The sequence below is a fragment of the Onychomys torridus genome, chromosome 2 (genome assembly GCF_903995425.1).
Source record: "Onychomys torridus chromosome 2, mOncTor1.1, whole genome shotgun sequence".
Taxonomy (NCBI): domain Eukaryota; kingdom Metazoa; phylum Chordata; class Mammalia; order Rodentia; family Cricetidae; genus Onychomys; species Onychomys torridus.
In genome coordinates this window covers 165635947-165661148 of record NC_050444.1, presented here as the reverse complement: position 1 = coordinate 165661148, position 25202 = coordinate 165635947, and the positions used below count along the sequence as shown (strand labels likewise).

Below are 25202 nucleotides of genomic sequence, written 5' to 3'. Positions count from 1 at the left end.
GAAGGTCAGAAACCTTGGATCTCTTTGGAGTTACAGGCCATTGCGAGCTGCCTGGTGTGGATGCTGGGAGTCAAATTCCCAAGTGCAATATGTGCTCGTGACTGCCGAGTCAACTCCCCATCCCCTCATTCTGTTTCCCTTTGGCCCTATGTGTGCTTTTTAATTCTTGAGCCAAACTTATGTGTGGGCTACCTAAGGAATTTTATGAAGAAAATTGTGTCAGAAGGTGATAAAAGTTATGGTAGGAACATCCCACTTCTGAATGGTGGGCTGAACTTTCCAAGCCCTGCTCTCATCAGGTAAGGGGACATATCTCTTCAAAGGGACAGGGTGAGTGCTATCCATGGCTTCTCCTGGTGTGCCAGCAAGGTGTCAGGTTTCTGTAGGGCTTGTAGGGCATCTGAAGAGCCTTGCAGAACAGATGTGTCCTGCCCTTGTCCCCTGGCCACAGTGATACTTTATAGTCTGGATTAACTCTGGGCTACTAGCCTCACTCCCAAGTCCTGGCTGGCACTTAGACTGTGCAAGAGTTAACAGTTTCCAGAGAATATTCATTTAGACAAATAGCCCAGTTCTTGAGCCATGTATATTTTTAAAATTATCAAGTCTTTATTATTGGGATTAATCTTATCATATCATCACTTTGCACTGTCTTGATTACCATGGTTATTGTGTGGATCAAAACTCATACTGAACAGTAAGTTCTGGGTTGCAAAAGAGAACTGATTTTTACCACCTCTCTTCAAGTCCACCAGTTCAACACCAATGCAGGTGATACTTGAACCATGTATTATAATTCTACTAAGGGGCTGATAAAAACACTCCCCAGCCAGCTTTACTAGAGTGGGGACAAGCCTTTGGTGTATGAGGTTACTGAATTTCTAAATTCAGAACAGGATTGTGGATATGGTAAAAAAAAAAAAAAATTAAAAAAAAAAGCATTTCACTTATGACTTCATTTACTTACCCATCTACCTGTCCATGTATCCTTCCCATCTGTCTATGTATCCATCCATCCATCCATCCATCCATCCATCTATCCATCCATCCATCCACCTGTCCATTCATCCATACACCCACAAAACCACCATGAAAACATTAATCTCTTGCTGGTTGTTGAGTATCTGCTGTATACTAGGCCCTGTTGTGGGGCAAATACCTTTGACGTTCAGTGGTATCAATTTGAAGCTGAGGTTTCTGTCCTGCAGAGTGCAGGCCTCTTGAATAATATGGAGTTCACTGAGCCTACCACATCATAAGATAGCCCATGTGGAGCACAGAAGCAAGTCTCCAAGAATACACTTTGTATTGTTCAGGGGTGGGTGGGAGTAGGTCTTGTAGTGGGGCAGGAGTGGCTGTTTGGATCTGTCACTCAAGGGACGATTAGAAACTTCAGCAAGCAGGGTGACTTCTAGTGCCTGTTCTCTGAGGACTCTCCCTTAGAGAACACAATCGAATGCACTGAAAGGCACAAGGTTTGGCCAAGATTATGCTTAGGGGACCCAGGTCAGCCGTCTGTGAAAACAGATGCAGGCAGTGAGGTGGACATGGTCCCAGTCATGAGCTATGTGTTAGATAAATCAATCCCTCCACTTTCTCATCAGTAAACAGGGATAGGAACTCTTTTCATGGTATTGGTATGACAGTTACACCATTGATAGGTGTAAATACTAACACTCATACCAAATGCACAGCATCAACGTGAGATGTCCGTCACGTCTTCTGTTTAACTCCTACACGCTCTTGGGACCCATTGTGCAGGGGTGGGGCAGCTGACAGCCAGGACTGAAGATTCAGGTGAGACAAGGGAAGGATGCTCTGAGAGTCAAGCAGGTTGGGAGGGCAGGTAGTCTTAACTATACCTCCATCTGCCAAACTCCCTGCCTTGGCTATCGCCAGGGCAGTCTCTGACCTCTGGAAGGCATGTCCTGTCTTACTGAGCAGATACAGGGCCCACTTGAGGCAGCCTTTGGCTTTAGAAATGAGTAAATATTGACACTAGGGCTTTGGGGGCCCTGACCGTTGCCACTTCAGTGTGATGTGAATGTCTCTATTGGAAGCTCAGAGTGGCTGAGGGTTGGCTCTGAGCACAGGGCTCAAAAGACGTCTATGAGCTAGTCTGGAAACTAGCTCCCTAAGGTAACCACATCCTAATTCCCCCAGAGCTTTCCCTCCTGCTTCAGGGATGGTGACAAGCATGATCATCCTGGATTATTAACCAGGCAACCCAATGCCATGAGAGAGAGAGAGAGAGAGAGAGAGAGAGAGAGAGAGAGAGAGAGCGAGCGCAGAGTTAGAGAGAGTGTGTCATGCTAGAAGCATGTTAGACAGGTGTTTCAAAGATGGAAGACATGGGTGTCTGGAGTAATTGAGAGGTATGGAAGGCAGTCCCTCCAGCAGTCTCTGTGGAATAGAGGAAGCCCATGTGGCCACACCTTGATTTTAGCCAGTTTGGCTCAGATCTCCAGTCCTGTGTGAGAAGAGACACTCACTGTCTGATGCCACTGACTTCACTCACTAGCTCCTGTGTGTTCATTCACAAGCGTTCCCCACTGTCCATGGAAATGACAGAGGGTGACTTTAGAGTCCACATCTGGACACCCTCCTTGGGCCTGGAGTATGATGAGAACAGATCTTTAACCCTGGCCTCATTTCAGAGAGGTGTACAAAAACGCTCGTTGAATTCCTTGATGAATTCCCTGCCGAGCACTGGGGCCGGCTGCCATTGTGTCTCCTGTTCTGTGGATCAGGAAACAGCTTGGGACCTAGCTTGAACTGTCATTTCTCACATAAATGGAGATGTGATCGGCCACCCACTCTCCCATCCACCAAACTGCCCATCCATCCCCCCACTCACCATCTGTCCTCCCACTCACCCATTGTTCATCAATATAATATAATAATATATCATTGATTCTGGTCCCCTGCCTATCCTCAGAGAACCCAGAAAAGCACCAGCCACTCCCACAAGTATCCCTGACCTGAGTGTGTGTGTGTGTGTGTGTGTGTGTGTGTGTGTGTGTGTGTGTGATGTACCCCAGCTCTTAGGCCTTGGGTCCCTGAACAGAGAAAGGTATGCAGGAGACAGGATCAGTGATGGGACATCTTCAGCCGCCACTTTCCTTTCAGGGTCTGTCCACCCAGGGCCTGTTGTCTTACAAAGCTTCTGTCACCTGTCACACAGTGCTCAGACTTGACCACTGGGTATGGCTGGAGTTTAGCCGGGAGGGCAGAGCCACCATCTCAGGTAACACTTCCCAAACTGGCATTTTGTGGAACTCTTGCTTCCAGCATCCACTGTGATCACCACCCACTTACCTTTGTAGCTTATGACAATGTGGACGCTTTCTTATTTTTTTTATTTTTATAATTTTAATTTTAGAATTTCACAAGTGTATGCCTTGGGTATTAACTACTTTCACCTGTCCACCCTTCATGTTGCCTTGTTTAGTTTTGTGACCAGTCATGAATATCTGGGCCGACTGTATGGCTGTGAGTTAAGAGCTATCTGCTGGAGCACATTGGGCTCAGCACAGTGTACACAACCAAAGACAGTGGTTCCCCATATTCCAGAACCCACCAATAGCCATAGTTCAGAGGTAAAGAGCTGAGCCCCTTGAGGCCCTCTCCCTTCCTTGACTGATTGCTGATCGGGCTGGTCTTGTGTGGGCCTGTGGTGGTAAGTGCAGTTGAGGTAAGTTAATGATTATAGTAGTTGAGTCAATTTTGGGTCTCATTCCCCTGCCCGCCCCAGAACAGTGTTCCCTGGGCCTTACAGGGTGTGATACAGGTGACTTGTTTAGGATTGGGTCCTCATCTGTCACTTTTCTGCACCTTGGGCAGGTGAATCTCTGCATTTCCCATTGTTTGCTGAGAGGTGAAACATCTCTACTTGAGGCTGCAGGAATACGCACAGAAATTTAGGAGGCAGTTTGCAATGTCAATGTAGTTAACTATAAGAAATACGAAAGGGCATCTAGGTTGTTTCCAGGTTCTGGCTATTACAAACAATGCTGATATGAACATAGCTGAGCAAATGCCCTTGTGGTATGATTGAGCATTCCTTGGGTATATACCCAAGAGTGCTACAGCTGGGTCTTAGGGGAGATGGATTCCCAATTTTCTAAGGAAGCACCATATTGATTTCCAAAGTGGCTGTACAAGCTTGCATTCCCACCAGCAGTGGAGGAGAGTTCCCCTTGCTCCACATCCTCTCCAGCATAAGCTGTCTTCTGTGTTTTTGATCTTAGCCATTCTGACAGGTGTAAGGTGGTATCTCAGAGTCATTTTGATTTGCATTTCCCAGATAATTAGGGATGTTGAGCAATTTCTTAAATGTCTTTCAGCCATTTGAGCTTCCTTTGTTGAGAATTCTCTGTTTAGTTCTATAGCCCATTTCTTAATTGGACTGTTGGGCATTTTGATGTCTAATTTCTTGAGTTCTTTATATATTCTGGATATCAGCCCTGTGTCAGATGTGGGGTTGGTGAAGACCTTTTCCCATTCTGTAGGCGGTCGCTTTGTCTTGTTGACCGTGGAGCTCCAGGAGTCCAATTGTAGAGAAAGAGGAGGGACTGTAAGAGTGTGAATTGTTGAGACCAAGATTGGAAAAGCACAGGGACAAATAGCCAAACTAATGGAAACACATGAATTATGAACCAAAAGCTGTGGAGCCCCCAACTGGATCAGGCCTTCTGGATAAGTGAGACAATTGAATAGCTTGAACTGTTTGGGAGGCACCCAGGCTGTGGGACCGGGACCTGTCCTTAGTGCATGAGCTAGCTGTTTGGAACCTTGGGCTTACACAGGGACACTTTGCTCAGCCTGGAAGGAGGGGACTGGACCTGCCTGTACTGAATCCACCAGGTTGAATTGAATCCCCAAGGGAGTCTTGGCCCTGGAGGAGATGGGAATGGAGGGGAGGGGCTAGGGGAAGGTGGGGGCGGGGGCGGGAGGGGAGAGGACAGGGGAACCTATGGCTGATGTGTAAAATTAAAACACAAATATAATAAATAAAAAAGGAGAAAAAATACGAAAGGAAGAAAGAAAAATAAAAAAAATAAAATAAAAAAAGAAAGGCCTCAAAGGCAACTACACCCACATGCACATACCAACACATGCGTGTTCATAATTGAAATATATTAATCTTAAAACTGCCTTCAGTGGAGTGGGAAGCTGGGATGCTCAGGCCTGGAAACACATTCACTGAAAGCTCAGGAACTATGACTGCCTCATCTTCCCCAATCAGTTTCTGCTGGATGTTTGTAAACCCCCAATTTGAGGATGCTACCTTTGTCCTACCAATCAGTCTACTCCAGATATCCCTGCTGGATGTTGTGAGCTTCTGACTTGATGCTTTATTTTTATTTCACAAGATGAGCAACAGTAACTCCTGTTGGAAATGGTTTGCTTTCTAGAGACAGGGTCTCACTATGCAGCCCTGGATGGTGTGGAACTTGCCATGTAGAACAGCCTGGCCTCAAAGTCACAGATCCACCTGCCTCCGGCTCCCAAGTGCTGGGATTAAAGACGTGTGCCACCACACTGCCAGCAAAAGCAGTATTTTTGATGCTCTTAGCTGTGTGCTGTTTTTCCTTGTTATAGAGTCAGGTGGCCAGCCTGTATTGTTAGGGTCCATGAGAAGCCCCCAAGAAAAACCAGCAGTCACATATGCAATTTAGCAAGAGCATTTATTGTTTCCAACAATTGGGGTGGCAAATAGCAACCCCAAAGTGTGTGTGTGTGGGGGGAATTGTAAGCTCCTTTCCGCAGAATTAGGAGAATTCCAGGGAGGAGGGATTAATGTGGTGCTGATTGGTGGAGGAAAGATTAGTCTGGGAGCTGATTGGTGGGAGGCTGTAATGGTTAGGGCCCATTGGTGGTGGTGGTGGTCTAGTGTCTAGGGGCTTGTTGATGAGAGGGCAGGGAAATCTATCTTTAGCAGAAGTCTTGGGGGCATCCCCTGAGCCAGCAGAAGGGCTTTGGGGACGCCTGCTGAGCCTTCAGGAGGCTGGGGGGCACCTGCTGATTGGTTGCCCCTAAGTTGTGGTTTTCCTGAGAATTGCTTGCTCAGCTCCAGCCCATTCAAGTGAACTGAAACTAAGTCCTGGTCCATGCCAGGGCTGCTAGGGGAGCCTGTTAGGGCCCTGGCTTGGCCACCCGGTCCTCTCAGAATCAGGACAAAGGGTTTGGGGGAAACAAGGGAACCTCCCTATTCCCAGAGTCTAATTTTGGCAAAACTTCAGCAGCACACAATAGTTTACCAGTATAAAGTGTATCACAATAGGAGTGTAGTAGGAAGACCTTCAAAGTCCTTTGACTAGTGATTAAGAACACGAGGCAGAAATTCTGAATTTAGCACTCTGGCTGCTCATCATCCTGGGTCCACACCAACTGGAACTTGGTGTAAGTGTGAACAGTATTTGGTGTGTGTGTGAACAGGACAAAGGCATGGTGCCTAACATTTAAAAGGACAGGTTCTTAGCCACTGCCAGCACATGGAGGTATGTTATTGAGATGTCAGGGTTCACAGAACTTATTTTGAACTGTTCAGGGGAGGATGAAAAGCAAGGAGAGAGATGGTACCCAAGTGTGAGTAGGTGCACTGTACCATCTTCTGGCTTAGTTTATGTGCTTGGGACCATCAACAGGGGAGCAGACATTGCAGAAACTATCCCCTGTGATTTTCACCTCCTGAGCTTGTTTTCCAGGTAATGGGAGTCTGTCCTCAGGTTGGTTGCCATCAGTAAGGGTCAAGAACATAAGCATGCACAGTACCTGTAAGCCTACTAGCTGGTCCCCAGACCCAGGGCTCCCAGCCAGGCTCCACCCACTGGCTTAGAGCTGGCCACACAGGCCTCCCAGCTTCCGTATCTCCAATGTCATCACCTAGGCAACTGGGACGCTGCTGCCACTGCCCTGCCACTGCCTGCCTGCAAATCACGGGCCTCCAGCACCTCTACCCAAGTCTACCGACCCACCCAGGGCCCAGGTTCAGCCAAGGTAGGCAGGGGTTCTGTTTGACTCCCAGCTCTGGCTTCAGGGTTCTCTTGCTGTCCCCTTCCTTCACAGGACAACAGCCTCAAGGTGCCAGCAAGATACAAAAGCCCTTACTAACTCTCACCTGGTAGCCCAGAAGTAAGGCACTCTGTGAGCAGTGCCCCATAGGCAAGCTGGTGGCCAAGGCAATCTGAGAAGGCACTGTCTGTGGTTCTGATGAGACAAGGCGTCATAGTATGGCACTTTGGAAAGTCATCTGTCCTGAGTGGACTACAGAGTCTCCCATAGTTGGTCAGGATGGGAACAAAAGTGGTTCTGGTATCTCCATAGCCTTCACTCCTTTGAATCACCTGGATTTCTCTTTATTCCCTGCCCAAGAGACACCAAACAGCTACCTGGACCCTCTGAGGCCATGTTTGTCCTGCAGGATGTTGCCACTGGCCTGAACTGACTGGTTCTCCTTAGCTACCTCTCCACTGCCTACCCTCAGAGTGTCTTTCAGCCTGAGCCTGTCCTGGGCTTCATGGTACTCACATGGCCATCTATAGGCTGGTCTGAATGTGGACAGGAGCCTCAGCACGCTCTTCTGCTGTTGTCTATTTGGGCTGCTGTTCTGTGAACGGGGTGAATGTCCTAGGAATGCAAATTACATAGGGTCCTATCAGGGTGAGATAGAGAAAATCCTACATAGAAACTATTACAGTGAGGCCAGAGGACGTGTGAGTATGCACGTGTGTGCATACACATGACCACCTCCATTGTGTGGTGCGTTGTGAGGCAGTGTGCACACATCAGTGAGAGGGTAGGTGGGAAAGCAGAGTATCGGGGGGATGTATTGCCCACACCCTGTGTCTTATCATCAATCCTTTCAAAGGATTGGGACCATCCACATGGGCTTCTTCTCCTGTAGCAGATGTCATGACACTCAGGTAGCCAGGGGATGTCCAGAGACCCTGGGAGGTGATCCCAGATGGATGGAATATTGCTTGAAAGAGAGATGTCTGCCTCCAAGTTTTAAAGACAGGTTCTCATTCTGTAGCCCAAGCTAACCTAGAATTCACTGTACCTCAGGCTGGCCCTGAATCCTAATCCTCCCGACTCAGTCTCCCCAGTGCCGAGATTGTGAGCATGTATCACCATGGTTGTCTTGGGGATTTGATTGGTTACTTCAATTGCTGGTCCAATTAGCATTCACTATAGGTCACCCTCATAGGTCTCATGCTGTGAGGCTCTCATACCTACAGTACAGAAAGCTAATACGGCCAGCAAGAGGACACAAGGTCCTGCTGTGCCACACATGACCAGTGACATTTCCTTGGGTCCCAAAATCTGAACTCCCAACAAACGGAAGATCAAATGAAGATACAGTTCCTTTATATTTGTCATTTTAATTTTGTATATCTATTTTGTGTGTATATGTGTATGGAGGCATATGAGGACATCCCAGAGATTGAACTCAGGCCATCAAGCTTGGCAGCAAGTGCCTTTAACTGCTGAGCCATCCCACTCAGCCTCTGTGGGAGCCTTTTAGACCTGGGGTGCAAATGGTGAGGTTTGAGGGTTCACCCATCCTTCTCTGACCTGCAGGACCACTTGATCACATTAAATGATTCACTCTGCCACCAAGGTCTGTTCATTGGGCACCAACTTTGTGTGGTGCACTCACTGAGCAACATGGTCAGGTCTGTTCTTTGTGTCATATTTGAACACACATGGGCTTCTTCTCCTGTAACAGATGTCATGACACACAGGGAGCCAGGGGATGTCCAGAGACCGTGGGAGGTGAGGCTCTGGAACCATCCCTAGTCCTACAGATGACTAGCATGATTCTGCTTTCAGGCAGCATAGAGCCTTCCCTGCAGCCTAGGGGCTGAGGCACAGGGTTCTGATGTGTTTGGCACCTAGTTCTTCCAGGTTAAAGGCCACCTGGAACTTTCTCCAGGAGTGGGTGAGTCCTTAGAGAGGTGGGTGGGACAGAGGGTGCCTGCAAGAAGCCACCTTCCATATCCAAAACCAAATGGAAGCTGGGCCATGAAGACCCACAGGTGGCAGAATTACAGACACAGAACTACCTTTCACCTTGGATCCTTGGTAACGTGGCTCATTCATGCAAGGAAGGTGGGACAGCCTAATGTAGGGACTAGAGAATCTAGGCTTCACACACAGGAAGAGGAGGTGGCCCCTGAATTGGTGATTTATTGAAGGTCTTGGTGCTGGTCAGTCCAGAGGTCTGAGGGTCAGGGTGTCCATGTCCCCATCACTGTTCTTGGCAGCTCTACTTGCTCCCTCGGCCTCTGTACTCAGCAGCAGCAATGTGATATGCCTAGCAGCTGAGCCTCTCTGACCAAACCCCAGGCTCTCTAATGATGGTGACCAGTAGGTAAAGGGACCATTTGCCCACTGTGAGCAGGGTATAAATGAGTTCGATGGGCAGATTGAAAGAACAAGGGTGACTGGCAGCCTGGTAGGGAGCAGGGCTGTGTGTGGAAGAGCTGAGACATAGGGGGAGGCTTCAACATCTCCCATGAAGAGGGCACTCGCCCCACTGAGACTTGTTCTGGCCACCTGTACACAGTGTCTAGACAGACACCCTCCCTGACGGCAGGCTCCCATCTCTCCTATCCCTCAGCATGAGCCCTACTCTGTGCTCAGCAGTCACTGGACCCCAGTCCTCTTTCCACTCCATCCTTGCTGGCCTGAACCACTTCTGCCCATCCATGCTCCCTTGGAGTTCCTCCTCTAGGCTGCTGCTGCACACTGCCAGGGGAGGTCTGCTCAGCTGCACTGGGTACATGGTGGGTCACACCAGCAAGCTCCCTTGAATTGCCCCACCCATCCCCTGGTCCCTTCAGAGGAACTCACTCCATCAGGCCTGTCATACCTCTGGCCCCCACCTTCCAATTCACCCTTGTTTCCACCCACCATAACTGGGAGGCATAGGGTGAGAGTCCAGACCCAGCTTCCTGGTCCTTCTCCCTGGCATCCAGCCTTTGGCATCACCACAGGCATCATCCATCCTGCCCCCGGGTAATCAGGTTACCCCCACTCACTACTTCCATGGCATAGAAATCAACTCACTTTTTGAGGAGTCCCATGAGTAAGGTCGTGCTCAGCAGGCTCGAGACAACTTTCAAAGACGGGTGAGACCAGAACTGCTGTGATGGCATAGAGACCACATCAATGACCTGTCTCTGTCCACAGATGCTGTTTCTCACCCTGCCTTTCCCTTACAACAGGACCTGACTTATTCTCTTCCACGGTGACCCCAATACTGAAGGCGCTGTGACTCTGCTAGGCATTCAGCATCTGCCCTGTGCAGGGTCATCACCCTGTCCAAAGCTGTGGCTTCACAATCATTCTCTTTCTTAACTTCATGGGGGTGGACATGACAATCCATAATCATCCCTTTACAGATGAGAACACAGAGGCTCAGGATGAGTATATCACCTGCCCAGATTCACACAGCCAGAGAGTGGCCGATGTAGGCTGTGTAGACAGAGCAGAAGGGACCTGGCTTATGTGCCTAGCAGGACTGAGTGTCAGGGTAGAAAATGATGGAGTGAGACCCCCCAATATGTCCCACATGACCCCAAAATGTGGGTAGGGAAATAGGAGCAGAAGGAAGGTCTGAGCAGGTCAGCAGAGGATAGGGGAATCCCTGGATGTCTGCTTGTGAGCAGGGCCTTGAAAACAGGATGGGGGCTTCCCCTGAGAAAGTGGAAGTGAGTACTGGAAGCACATTCATCTCTAGGGAGGTGAAATAAAGTGCAGCAGTCAAGAGCTAGGCCCTAATTATGTGCCCTGAGTGGGTGACTCAGCCTGTGGCTGTTTGCTGGTTAGTCAAATAAGATGCAGGACATACTATTCTCGGCACATCGAGGAATTCATGCTGTCTTGAGGGGCACGAGTCAGCATCCTGCAGTATTCATTTCATTTGGTCTTGTCTGAGTTCCCATGGTGCCAGGTGACTTGTCATGGCTGGGAAGTTTGACCAACTATTGTCTCCTTCGAGAAGTACAGGGAACCCTGGGTGACCTGAGGGATGAGGAGCAGGCTTCCTCCAACCCCACTCCCATCCATGGCCGGTGGCCTCAGCCCAGGCAAGAGAAGGCAGCTGCTTCATATTTCACAGCACACCACGCCCTGCAAGGAGTGGCTAAATTCATCTTCCTCACCAGCATTTCCCTCCCCCAGCTTGGGGAGAGGGCAGCTGCCACCTGAATATCAAGGACCACCTGGCTAGGCAGCAGAATGCCAGGCTGAAGGAGGGTGTTGCTTCAGCCAGTTTCCAGCTGGGGCAGGACCAACAGGCCAAGGCAGTTGCCGCACTCGCCTTGAGGAGGGAAGTGCTGCCTCACTCCAGGTGGGACCCCAGTCTCTGCCCAGACTACTAGGTGAGAGCAGCTCCCCTTCTAGAAGCAGCTTGAGAGAAACAGGCACCTGGCACCAGGGCTCCAATGTGGTCAGGTTCTTGGCTTCCTATGTCTTTGGGCTGTGTCACAGCCCAGAAACACTGTCATTTCAGGAGGGATAGTCCCTGACCATGTCCCTGAGCCTGACACCTGCCCTCTGCCCATACTAGAATCTCACAGGTGCTAGGGTATTTTATGTTCTCTGGAAGAAGGGCCACTCAGTGACTGAAATGGGTTCTGGAGGGCCTCTCTTGTGGTTGTCACCAGCACTTGTGACTTTCATTCCTCTGTTCACTGAAATTAACTACTAGATGGGAAATGAGCCACCGACAAACCACATTAACCATGACATCGTGTAGGCATACAACGATAGCAATGTCCCAGGCAGGGTGGGTTCCTCTCGGGCGTTTCCCTGCTGACCTGCAGATAGAAGACCCATGCCATACCCAGGAAGCCCAGTGGTCCTTCCATGAGTCTTCAGTTAGCATCCCTGGGCTCTCTCTGTGGGGGTGAGGGGACCCTCTATCACCCAGTTGTGACAATGGGACTATCCCCAGTATGTGCAATTATCCCATGGGGCATGACTCCAGTGCAGAGTTGCCAGACCTCTGTGATAAGCTGTGTTGTGCTTGGTTCAAAGAGGGTTTGCTCTCTGGATGCATTGCTTTCCTATTCTATATAGGAACCCTTCTATAACCCTATTCTCCTCTGGTGTCCTGGGCACTGCAGGCCTGGCTGATGTACCCCTTCTCAGTGCTTGTGGGGAGTTTGTGGGGTGTAGCAGGTGCTGAGGTCTGAGTCTGTCATAGAGCATCTTTGGCAGCTTGCAGTGGTCCTGGCTCACTGGTGTAGGCACTGCCAAGCCTAGAAGTCCAGGTCAGCAGAGAGAGGAGCTCATCTGAGGCTTTGAGGAGGTGGAGGAGGGGGCTACAACAGGGCCAGAGGTACCCCATGTCCCAGCCATGCCCACAGGCTGTGACCTGGCTGCATTGTGAACAGATGTGCACCGATACAACAGCCTTCCTCGATTCAGAGCTTCCGACATGATTGGCCAGGCAGCCCAGGGCACCTCTAGGGCCATTGGTGCTTCTGCTATCAGCAAACATCATGGCATTGTATAATTCAGCCTAAAGTCTTCCTCTGAAGATCCTGGACCTTCTGTAGCTCTCATCACATCACAGAATGCATGCTTTCTCCAGAAAAACTCAAGCCTTCATCAAAAACCTACAATTCCTAGGCCAGTGAGATGGCTCGGCGGGGTGGTGGTGGTGGTGGTGGTGGTGGTGGTGGTGGTGGTGGTGGTGGTGGTGGTGGTGGAAGGTGCTTGCTACCAATCCTGACAGTTTGAGTTCTACCTCTGGGACCTACATAGTGGGAGGAGAAATCTAACTCTGAAAGCTGTCCTCTGACCTTTGAGGTGTGCATCTGCATGCACACACGTGCACACACGCACACGCCCGCGCACACACACACACACTGTATTTTTTTTACATATATACTTCCAACAGTGAATTTGTACTTTTCAACTTTGTTGTAACCTCTGACAATAGTTTCTCAAAACCCATCTCTTTTCCATCATGACATATAATGTTTTTAATGACTTGTCATCCTTACAAAATCTGAGTTCCTGTTCCTCTAGTGAACATATCTCCAAGTTAAGGGAGTGTAGAACCTACACAGATAGCTCAGTTGGTAAATTACTTGCCATGCAAGCACGAGGACCTGAGTTTAGTTCTTCCAGCACCCATGTAACCCTAACCAACCCTAACCCTAATTCATCTGTAATCCCAGTTCTGTGGAAGTAGGAGACTCCTGTAGCTCGCTGGCTAGCCAGTTTAGTTGAATCTGTGTGTTCCAGGTTCAGCCAGTGACCCTGTCGCAAAATACAAGGTGGAGGGGCTGGAGAGTTGGTTCGGTGGTTAAGAGCACTGGCTGCACTTCCAGAGGACCTGGGTCCATTCTCAGTGCCCTTATGGTGACTCAAACCATCCATAACTCTAGTCCCAGGGGATCTGGCCTCTTTTGGCCTCTGCAAGAGGAACAAGGAACACGTGTGGTACACAGACATACATACAGACAAAATGCATCCCCAAACACACATACAAAATAAAGTGAAGGAAACATAGGGTGGAGAGCAATAGAGAAAGACCCTCCCTACCATGTTGACCCCTGGCCTTCCCATGTACGTACACACACACACACACACACACACACACACACACACACACACACACACACACGGCAGGTTATTGGGGATGTAGATTTAATTGAGAGGATTTAACTTAGAGTTTTAAGGTTGACTTACTGCTGTGCAGGTTCTGACCTGCTCTCTCACCCTGAGGTCACACACACCTGAAGCCAGGGCCCCAGGAAGCCCCTTTCATTGTCTCTGTAGTGGCCAGCATCGCACACTCCTAGTGGTGGCAGCAGAGGCCGGGACCGAGGTCTGGGTTGGGATGAGAAGGGACAGCATGCCCAGTATCCTGGCTGCACATCCACTTGTGGTAGGTGGGAGCATGGGAAAATGAAGGAGCCAAAGCTGGCCAGGGCAGGAAGGGAGCTTTGCAGGATTTGAGGTTCAGTGGGAAGGCAGTGTGAATGGGAGCTAAATGGGTGTTAGCTCTGAAACTACATGCTGGTGCCCTCCATCAGGGAGTCACCAACAGTGTGTTCTGACCAGCTCCAGGGATATCCCTCACCAAACCCCAGCCCTCAGGGTGCAGAATCCCAGAGTGTTCTCTCTCTCTCTCTCTCTCTCTCTGTCTCTGTCTCTGTCTCTCTCTCTCTCTCCCCCCTCTGTCTCTCTCTCTCTGTCTCTCTCTGTCTCTCTGTCTCTCTCTCCTCTCTCTCTCTCTCTCTCTCTCTCTCTCTCTCTCTCTCTCTCTCTCTCTCTCTCTCTCTCTCCCTCTCTGAAGAGAGAGACTGTAAGCCATAATGTAATGAGACTGGGTTAGCAGTTGTGAGAATTTTGTAGAAAACAAGGGAAGAGAGACAAGGCTGGATGGTGTAGGTGGTCTCCCTGAGGCTGTGGTGGTCTCTGAGTCCAGACCTGGATGCTAGGAAGGAGCCGTCAAAGACTTGTGGACTTGTGTAGTTTGTTTGTTTGTTTGTTTACTCTTTGTTCTTTGCTCTTTGAGGGGCCCACCACCCAGCTCCAAAATAAATACGCTGGAGGCTTATTCTTTCTTTTGAATGCCCAGCCTTAGCTTGGCTTATTTCTAGCCAGCTTTCTCCTTAACTTAAATTATTCCATCTACCTTTTGTCTCTGGGCTTTTACCTTTCTCTATTTCTACATATCATTCTTTACTTCTTACTCCATGGTTTGCTGTGTGGCTGGGTGTCTGGCCCTTGGAGACCCCCTCCTTCTCTCACTCCTCAATCTCCTCTTCCCAGATTTTTCCTCCTTTTTATTCTCTCTGCCTGCCAGCCCCACCCATCCTTTCTCTTGCCTTGCTATTGGCTGTTCATCTCTTTATTAGACCATCAGGTGTTTTAGACAGGCAAAGTAACACAGCTTCACAGAGTTAAACAAACACAACATAAAAGAGTGAAGTGCATCTTTGCTCATTACAACAAATGTTCCACAACATAAACAAACGCAACATATCCTAAAATATTCCACAGCAGACTTGGGCAAAAAGCATGTCCCAGCTGAAGGAACAGAAGTGTAGCGCCTAATACCAGCAGCTGGCTCAAGCGCACCCCATTAAGACCAGAGGAACCAGTGGAGGGGGGCAAGATGGGAGTGGGGGAGGGTTGTATCCATGGTGAGCAGGCCAGGTTTTGATCTTTAGCCCCCGACAGAGGCTTTGGTTGGATGTGCCTTCTTTTGTGTGGATGCAGGAAGACCTGGCAGGCAGTAGGTGTGGAAAGAAGAGCACTGAGCAAGTTTGTAGTGGGGACAGAGCTGCAAAATCTGCTGAGCTCCCGGGAGTCTGGTGCCGGCAGATAGCCCCTCCCTGACTGCTGGTTTGTTTCCAGGCACTCGGCACCTGCCACTTTTCAGTCTCCCTCTGCTTGTCCTGGCCATGAGGGCACAAGGGGGAAGTGGGACCCATGTTCTCCCTTGCTTTCCCAGAGGGCTTGCCATCTTCAGAAATATCATTGCTGGAACTGAGGAGGCCAGCCAGCATGGGTGTCAAGAGGTAGGGGTGAGGTGTGGAAGGTGGAGGTACCAGCAGGGCACTCCTGGAATATCCTATGCTGGGATACCCAGACCCCAGTTCAATCCAAGGCTCCTGCTGCCATCTTCCCAGACTATATCCAAGATGGGACCCTGGAGGAGCATGTGCTTGGGGTCCTCCACCTGACAGGGAGTTTCAAAGTGTCATTCCTATCCTGAGTTCTGGCCATCAGTGGGTGACCAGGGAACGGGGGATACCATCTAGGGCAATGTGCATAACTAGATGCATAACTGACATCTGTTCCAGATGCTGCCATGGGGTCTCTCTTTTTTAATTAAAAAATAATAAAAGATGTGAGCTCGTGAAATGGCTCAGTGGGTAAGAATGCTTGTTGCCAAGTCTGATGACCTGAGTTCAGCTCTTGCACCCCATGTAGTAGGGTGAGAACCCAATACTGAAAATTGTCCTCTAACTGCTACACTCACACCATGGTACACATGTACACACATATACTGCACCACAGGTATGTAAATAAATGTAATTAAATACAAATTTAAGGAATGCCCTGAAATTCTGCTAACACATAATTAGCAATGCTTTTGGATACGAGGTCTCATATAGTTGAGGCTGGTCTTGAACTGATGTCCCTGCCTCAGCCTCTTGATGGTTGAGATTGCGTGTATGTGCCACTACTGGCTTCCAAACAGCACTTTGAAGCTTGAACCTCAGCAACCTCCATTCATCTTCTGGTGCAACCACTTCTTCTGTCTGGTCCCAGCATATTTTTTTTTTTTGTCTTTTTATTTTTTTTATTTTTTTTTAAAATTTATTATGTATACAGCATGTATGACTGAAGGCCAGAAGAGGGCACCAGATCTCATTACGGATGGTTGGGAGCCACCATGTGGTTACTGGGAATTGAACTCAGGACCTCTGAAAGAGCAGTCAGTGCTCTTAACCTCTGAGCCACCTCTCCAGCCCCTGGTCCCAGCATATTTAACCCCCTAAGGAAACCTGAGACCCATAAGCATTTGCTCACTATTGCACCACCTGAGGCTAGTACGCCCAATATACCCTTGACTCCTTTGTAGATTTCCTGTTCTATACCTGTCGAAGCAACAGACCCGGACACTGGGTGGCTCAGCATTGTTTTCACAGTTCATAAACATTGTGGGGTTTTGAATCAGCAGCTTGTTCTGGTCATGGCCAAATGCCACCTAACATGTGCTTGGTCATATTATGTCTGTCAGCTCCTCTGCTGTTGTGTTCCTGGCCCTCCACCCCGTCTGGCTGAAGTGAATAGCACTGCTGTGAATGGCTTTGGGCTTCGTTTACTGTGTGACATGAGCCCTGTCCTTTCCCTTTCTGAGCCTGGCATAGGCAGTGTCCTCTTGGGTCTGAGGGTGTTGGCTTAGCCCAGCTGATCTTCACATCATTCATTCCCCATCCACCAGCCTGGCCCAGCTGGCCAGCCCACCCTGACCAATGAATGCCTCCTCACCAGAATGGGCAAGCCCCCCAGAACTGGTGAAAGCAGGTTTCTTCCCACCTTCTGTGCTGATTGGCCAGTGCTTTGTCAAAACCTTCATAATTGTGGTGAATGGAAGGTGGGGAAAATTAATTCTTATTACTGAAGAAGAGTATAGATTATTTATTCATCTCTGGGCTTTTAGTTTTGTGGCCTTGGGCAAGGCACTTAATGTCTCAGAGCCTGTCTCCTGAATAGGACGGGGCTGTGATGTGTACAGGGTGCTTGTCCTGTGCCATCCTCCCTTGCTGGCTGAGCCTCCACCCTCAGGCTTCTCTTTGCCTATGCCCAGCTGGGCCCCTGTACTGGCCCTCCCAGCTTGTGCCACTTCTCTGGGGACCGATGGCCTGGAGTGTGCCATCTCTAGATGTGTGCCACAAACCTCTATGAGCAGCCGCCTGCCTAGGGTCAGACAAAAGCGACAGATCTGCCCTGCCAGCCCTGGGCAAGTCTGGGCCTGTTGGCTTGGCAGTGCAGGGCTGGGCCAGGCTGGCTCCCAGGGCTCAGAAGGCTGCCCCGGGGAGCTGTTCCTCAACTGGGATGGGGGCAGTGGGCAGGTGGGCTGGGGTTTCCCTGCCTCACCCTCCCACAGTGATACAACTTACTCATGTGCTGGTCCCTGCCCTCCCTCCCGGGTGGAGTCTCTGTGTGGGAGGCCTTGTGAGGAAATAGTGCGGAGAGAGCCAGTCCTAGCTGGGGTGACCCTGCTCCCCTTTATCTGTGTGAGGAGACTGCCCACAGGTGAAAACTCCAGTCCAGCCTCAGGGCCTTGTCCTTACACTCTGCGGAGTGAGATTTTCTTTCCTGTGGGTCCAGGGAGGACCCTGCCCATCTTGAGCAGCCGGCACAGCAGCATCTCAGGCCTGGCTCCAGCAGGCGGCGCCCTTCCCATGCCCTTACTAAGAGGAACGGATGAAGTCTGAGCCATCTCCAAGTCTGTCCTTCCCCCCACCAACACACAATCAAGACCTGGCTTGACCTAATCCTGGCCATATCTGTAGGCTTATAATATGGTGATGGCAGTCCTGGCTCATTTTTTCACAAACCGACCCCTGACCCAAGACGCTGGAGACTAAATTCACTCACCCCACAGAATCTACACAAGGGGTCCCCTTATTACCTGTTCTCAGGAGGCTGTTTCCTGCCTGTCCAGATCCCCTCCCATCTCATCAGGATGTAGGAATGACATCTCTAAAGCCAAATTTGCCTCAGTCTCACTTCCTGGACCAGAGGATGGGCTGCTTGAGGGGGGAATGGTAGGGAGGAAGAGAAGGGGAGGGAGGCGGGAAGAAAGAGAATGAGAGGCAGGGAGAGGAACAGCAGTGGAGCAGCATGGGTGGAGAGCTTGGCTGCTGCTCTGGGGTTTCTGTGCACTGTCATAGCCAGCCCTGTCCATGTATCTCCCCTGGTACTGAGGAAGGCAGAGGATAGGACTCCCTGGATGCTCATGTTGTCTTCCCTCTTCCTCCAGAATGAGCCGCAGTGTAGGGGAGATGGCCCAGTCCCCCTCCTCCTCCCCGGGTGAGGGAGCCACCTTTGAGCATCTATGGAGTTCTCTGTGAGTATGGAGACCCCTCCCCTATTGGGCTTACTTGGCCTTGGCCAGCTTGGAACAGCTTGGAAGAGGGATCTGCCAGGGTAGCAGCTGCCTTAGGCCTTGGCCTGGGTGCATATGACCCACAGTCATGGTCTGTCCTCTGGCCAGTTCTCTAGACTGCTGTGGGCAGGAGAGGTCCAGGGCACGGAGATCATGTTTGTGAAGCAATTTTTCCCCAGTACTACCAGGCCTTGAGGCTGGTGGGGATGGTGGAGGCAGAGGTAGGAAAGCTATTGAAGATGGAGGACATATGATTGATCTCTTGGACACACAAATGCTGCCAGGGGCCATGGGTTAGCCGGGGGAACTCCGGGGGATGCTGGGCCCGAAGCTAACAGCCAGTTTTCTCTCCCCACAACACAGGGAGCCAGACAGCACCTACTTTGACCTTCCCCCGCCCAACAGAGGGAATAGTGAGGCGGTGGGCAGCGAGGAGACCAACATGGATGTCTTCCACCTGCCAGGCATGACCTCCTCGGTCATGGTGAGTGAAGCAGGCCTTGCTGAAACTTGGACATTGGTAATAAATCTGGATTGGCTTGTCTTAGGAATCGGTGGAACAAGGAAGCAGGGTTTTGGGTGGCCCACCTTTGGTTAGCCAGGACACTTTAAATTATAAAGAAGTAAATACATAGCCAGCTCATGTTATGTCAGCTCCTGGGTAGGAATGGATTCAAGCATGGCCGGCTTTAGCGGTAGAGGAGCTTCGGGCATGGCTGCACCCACACGATTCCCAGGTGCCTCTTTCACCGCTTCTGTCTTTGTTTTTTCTGAGGTGCCTTTGTTTTGAGGCACCCTCAACCCTCAGAGAGAAGGGAGTTGGGGTCCCCCAACACCTCAAGGCCCTGTGGAGAGGGCACCTCTCTTTCCGTTGCCCAGAGAGCCTGCTCCACGTTGGTCTGATATGCTCCTTGCTGCTGACCCTCGAGCTATCCGTCCTTCTGACTGGCCCGTGTCCCTATATCTACCTCTGGACCAGGTCAGGATGGAGGGCAGTGAGGTTCGCCCTCTCTATCAGGAGGGGAAGATGTGGCCAGTGGGATCCATCTTGGGGGTTCTCTTTCCCAGGACCAGCAGGGGTGCTAAGCAGCCAGCTTTTGAAATGTGGTCTCCCACTGGGAGCTCCTCTTGTCAAGAAGGCAAACCACAGTAGCTAGTGGGGTTCTGCCCTGCTCACTCTCCGCTACCACTGGCATGCCCTGGTGGTACCATGAGCTGGAGGGAGGGGCTGGGGCATGCAAGAAGGGGCATGTGAAGACCTCTAGTCCTGAAGAAGCCCCTTGAGGCCTTCTTTCTTCACTATGCCCCCCTCTGGACCACCAGGGTGCTAGGACCCCACTAGACATGGGGGCTGGGAAGGTGTCGGGTGGGGACTTGTTGGAGGAACCCTGCAAGCACACGACAGAAGAGCAAAGCCCAGACCAGGTTGGCACATGTCAGACGCAGAGGCACCAGGGGGCTGAGCAGGTCCTCAGGACAGCCTTTCTCCTACTAGCATCTGATGGGCCAAGTGCTAGAAGACCAGGCACTGGAGAGGCTGGGGAAGTATGATGCTAACCCCTATCTTGGAAGAGGAAGCCTGGCCACCTTGGGCCTCAGTGAACAAGAGGCCCATGGAGACCCAGCTTTAAGAATGAGTGTAGAGCAAGGTTGAAGAGCCAGGAGGCACCTTCCTGTCCCACCCCCCTCATAGAGGGTGGAATGCTAGACAAGGCCCACTGGTCCCTGTGGAACTGGGAGAAAACTGCCTACAGAGGCAGCCCCGGTGGGCAGGGTTCTTTTGGGTGCCAGCCTGGTGGTGTACATGTCTCTGAGCTCTGCCTGTCCAGCCCTGGTCTTTGGCTTTCTGGCCCTGGTCTTTGCCTGTCCAGCCTTGGTCTGTCTCTGGCTGTCCAGCTGTGGTCTCTACCTGTCCAGCTCTGGTCTCTGCCTGTCCAGCCCTGTTCTCTGCCTGTCTATTCCTGGTATCTCAGAGCAGCAGATCAACCTCATTCAACACCTATGAGTGTCCATTTTTATAGGCAAGGAAACTGAGGCAGATGCTGTGGAAGGGTAGCCTGGGGCTTATGGGTCAGAATGTGGCCTTGCAGCATGGTAAGAATAATAGTCCCCCATCCTGCCTGCTGCCCCTTAGAGACAAGATCCTGACCCTCATCATCTAGTATATCAGTGTCTTCCAGTCGAGGCACAGGATGGCTGCCAGGTTCCAGAGCAGTGGGGTGGGGGTGGGGGGCTTACACAAAGACTCTAAAGATGCCTGCCTTGGGAGTGCTGGAAGCTGCTCCCCCAAGCCCAAGCCGTCCATCCCATGCCTGAGAGGCCAGAGTGCTGAGACGCCACTGACCTACCTTGGTGGGGGTCTTGGATTGAAGGGGAAGCAGGGAACAGTAGCCCAGGCCCCTGAGGCTAGGGATATGGCACCCACCCCTGGCCCTAAGGATGCCCAATGTAAACATGTTGGCAGAGTGCTCATGAGACCTCACCTGCTGGGGCATGCTGCTCCCAGCGGGGGTAACTCGGGTGGGGCACAACGCCTCCACAAACAAGGGGCCCGCTTTGTCAGGTAGCAACATGTCTTGCAGTAAAGCCATGGATGAAATTCTTGGGTGCACAGCTCAGCTCCTGCAAGTGGGAATTCCCTGGAACCAGGACTTCCTGGCCCCCTTCTGCAGGCTTCATCTGACCCTTATGTCCAGTCCTCTCAAGCGACAGCTATGGCCCCAAAAGCTTCCTGTATGTTCAGAACTCCCAGCAGCTCTGATAGCAAAAAGATCAAGACTCAGATAAGCGATGTCTAGGGCCATCTGCCTGCAGTGCTTCAGAGCTCATCAGCAGGAAGATGGCCTTGCCACCCCTGGCAGAGGGCTGTGGGGAGCTGCGTGGGGGGCACTAAATGTTGCAGACTGTGAAATGTTTGAGCTCATAAATTACATGGCTGATTACAGCTTATCAGTGTCACAATGCTCAGGGAAGAAAGGGACATCCTGACTCTGCAGGAAGCATGCTCCCAGAGCAAGGTGAGGTGGCCAGTGGTGGGATTCCTAGCTATCAGCTGAGTCCTATGATACATGGGATGGAAATAATGGCTTGGGGTGCAGCTCTGTGGGGGCGTTTTGGGGACCTACAAAGTCCCCTGTTGTTGCAGGGTGGGGCTCTAAGGAAGAAGTAGTCAGGGCACAGATTACAGAGTAGGTACTCCTGGTCTGGGGAAGCCAGAGGGTAGCCTGCAGAGGCCCACACTCTCAAGGTCAGTTGAGTGGGTGCTCTTATGTATCTAGTGTCTGAAGCTCAGGAGTTGAGGTTAACAACTCACACTTGGGGCTCTGAAATATGACGGACATCCAAGGGAGGAGCTGGCCGGCACTCACACAGGGAGGAGGGTGCACGTGCCATGGACTCACATGTGAGTTCCACGTGTTGTTCCTTTTTAGCAGGACATCAGCACAAAGTGAAGCCCCAGCCTCATACCCTAGCATCTGCAGTAGCTTCTGAAGCGTTGGGTGGTTTTTAAGAGAATGACTGAGTACGTATGATCTTAGAGTCCAGGGGGACTGGGAAGTACAGAAAGGAACCCGTGCTGAGAGGGCTGGGTACCTGGGCCCATTCAACACTGTGGCTGGATGAGAGCTCCCAAGTGCTAGCCCCAGCCCTGAGAACTCTAGGCCTGTCTCTGGCTGGGTCCAGGACAAGGAATACTACCCAGAATTGTTCTCAGGTCAATGGGCAGTTCTGGCATCTGAGGTACTGAGGGCTCTCAGCAACCCTACCTCCTGTGTCCTCAGGTACCCTCCCCTGCCCCAACAGACGCTTGCTCAGTGCTGATTAGTGCCTAGTTGTTCCTATGTGCTGGACATTCCCGCCCAAATACCAGTATAGTCCAGCAAAAGGTAGCCTGGCTGAAGCCAGTCCAGTCCTTGAACAGGTGGGACATCTCTTCCCTTCAATTGTTCTGTGTCCAAGGGGACTTGAGTGGAAGACTACTTTCTGTCCCATGGGAGGTCTTGAGCAGGTCCACTAGCTGTAGTGAACCCTCAAAGCTATATGATGCCCTTCACCCAACCTTAATGACTGGCAGAAACTGGTACAGTCAGTGAGTTCAAGTTCTTGCATGCCTGTGAGTCTCCATGTCCTTGCTTGTGAAGTTGGGTGATGGAAGGGGCTAGAGAGGATGCTGGGAGATGTGCAAAATCCCGAGTACCGGCTGATGCTGAGTACCAGCTCACCTGCCTGGCCTTGTGTGGAGGGGCTGGCCAGGCCTTGACATCTGACCACATCCTGGTATTACTTGAGGTGACTGGGTTTGGTGTGGACAGGAGCAGCTAGGCACCTAGTGGATCTTGGAAGAGCCCCAGGCTTGGTGAGGAAAGCTGGGAGCCCTGGTGGCCTTCATTTTCCTGTGGCCATGTAGACGACATAGCAATGACTAGAAGGTTGTGATGGGTAGGAGGAAATCGAAGGTCCTGGGTTTGTAGCCCACTCTTCCCAAGTTGGGAAGACCTTAAGGTCCTTTAGTCTTCTGGATCTCAGTGGCCCCATCTGTAAAATGGGGAGGTGGACAGTTAGAAGTCTCTAGGGTTTGAGGACAGCAGTTGCTGTTTCTCCCACAGGGTGTGATGGTGAGGGCAAGGATGAGGTCCTATGTTCCCAGACTGTTTTCTTGAAGATCCCAAACAATTTGCCAGGCAGAGGCACCAGGTCCTTGAGCTGGTTTTGTCCCTTGTCCAATTTGGCTTCTGTGTATGGGTTTCCTTGGCCCTGGCAGTGAGCTTCAGTTCTGGCAGTCCTTGAAGATTCCAGGTGGTTTACAGAAACCATACTTTAAAACAGGCCCTGGTAGCTGGGTGTGATGGCACATGCCTAAAATCCCAGCCCCTCGGTAGCCCAAGGAGGGGAATCTCAAGTTCGAAGCAAGCCTGATCTGCATAGGAAGATCTTGTCTCAAAAATGAAATGAGCCCCTGTTCAATAAGAGGAGAACTCAGAGAAGCCTTTCCCAGGTACTGGGCAGGGTGAGCTGAGGGGCCCATGTCAACAGCTGGGGATGGGAATGACTGGTCCAGCCTGTCCTAGGGTGCCCAGTAAAGTTGAGAGGCTCTGGATTGTAACTTGAATTGCTAAACAGTCTTAATAATAATAATAATAATAAAACTAGGAGCCAGATATTGGGGTTAAAACTGAGAGATCAGAGAAGCAGAACAAGCCACAGCCAACTTCATCTTACCAACCCTAAGCTTCCAAAGAGACCAACTTCCTGTATACCCATGCCTATATACCTTTCTGTCCCAGCTACATCACTTCCTCTTTCTGCCCAGCTCTGTCACTTCTTGTCTGTCTATACAGACCTCCAGACCTTTATGGTTAGTACTGGGATTAAAGGAATGTGCCACCATGCCTGGCTCTGTTCCCAGTGTGGCCTTGAACTCACAGAGATCCAGATGGGTCTCTGCTTCCCAAATGCTAGGATTAAAGGCATGTGTTACCATTAAACTTTTATGTTTAATATAGTAGCTGGCTTTTTCCTCTGATCCTTAGATAAGCTTTATTAGGGTGCATAATATATTGGAGGACCAGATGCTGTCACATGTGTGTGTGTGTGTGGTTGGCTTGGGGAGGGGGGATACAAAGGGGAGGAGGGGAGGAAATCCCTGATTATCGAGGCTTCCACCACACTGTCCTGGAATATGGAAGGGAGAGCAAAGTCCCCATCGTGAGCACCAATGTGTGACAAGGGACAGTAGGAGCTTGGCTTTGAGGGCAGGAATCCCACTTCTCACCCCATATGCACAGTGTTAGATCAGCCTTTTTCTCTAATTTCTAGAGTCTCTGTGAACCACACGAAGGTGGACGCTGAGAGCCAGAGGCCCCTCCAGCTCGTAGGATGTAGAGAAAGTATAGAGGTGCCATGGTTGAACAAAGAAAAGAGGAGACAGGCAGGTGCCCTGGGCAGGGCTGCAGGATCACTCCCTTCCCCTCCACATCCTTCTCCAGGCCTGCACCTCCACCATAGGTGCCCCTGCTTGCTGTCTGGCACCTTTCTCTGGTATCAGCTGTTGTGAGCAGGTGGGCCATAGAGGGTTGGGGGTGGTGCTGTAGCTGGACAGGGCAGAATATACTGTGCTGATCTTCCAGTGGCCTGTAGGAGGCTGAGCCAGGGAGTCAATGCCTTGAGACCCCATGGGGTATCCACTGAAGCCTCCCTGGCTTTGAAGAGGGAGTGTCTCTTTAGCCCTGTGTATGCATTGTTGGGGCAGGTAGGTCAGGAAGGTTATACCTTTGCAAGGAGAATTTACAGTGAGAGGAAGTGTGGGGCTAAGTTGGGGACAGGGACTGGGTTCAATATAGTCCACTTGGGAACCCCAAGCCTACCCACTACTCCTAGTGGTTCCTGGCCACCCTTACCTTGTCAGGCTTTGGTGGTAAGAGTGACTTACGTTTACAGCACTGAACTCAACCGACCCCCCAACTCCAGGGTCCAGGGGAAAAGGACAAAGCCACCAGCAGAGTCAGTACATGGTGTATTTGCTCCTGAACCAACACACCAC

At 50.8% G+C, this 25202-nt stretch overlaps 1 protein-coding gene and 1 pseudogene across 2 annotated transcripts in view; one reads left to right on the top strand and one right to left on the bottom strand.

The window, feature by feature from the left end:
* Nucleotides 1-661: 661 nt before the first annotated feature.
* Nucleotides 662-776, bottom strand: LOC118579032 (annotated as a pseudogene).
* A 17781-nt stretch (nt 777-18557) lies between these two features.
* Nucleotides 18558-25202, top strand: part of Tp73 (tumor protein p73) — a 47682-nt gene continuing 41037 nt past the window's right edge. For both annotated transcript variants that reach the window (XM_036178692.1, XM_036178690.1), the window contains exons 1-2: nt 18558-18622; nt 19025-19145. In XM_036178692.1, the coding sequence (XP_036034585.1) occupies nt 18558-18622; nt 19025-19145 (186 nt within the window). The remainder of the gene's footprint in view (nt 18623-19024; nt 19146-25202) is intronic.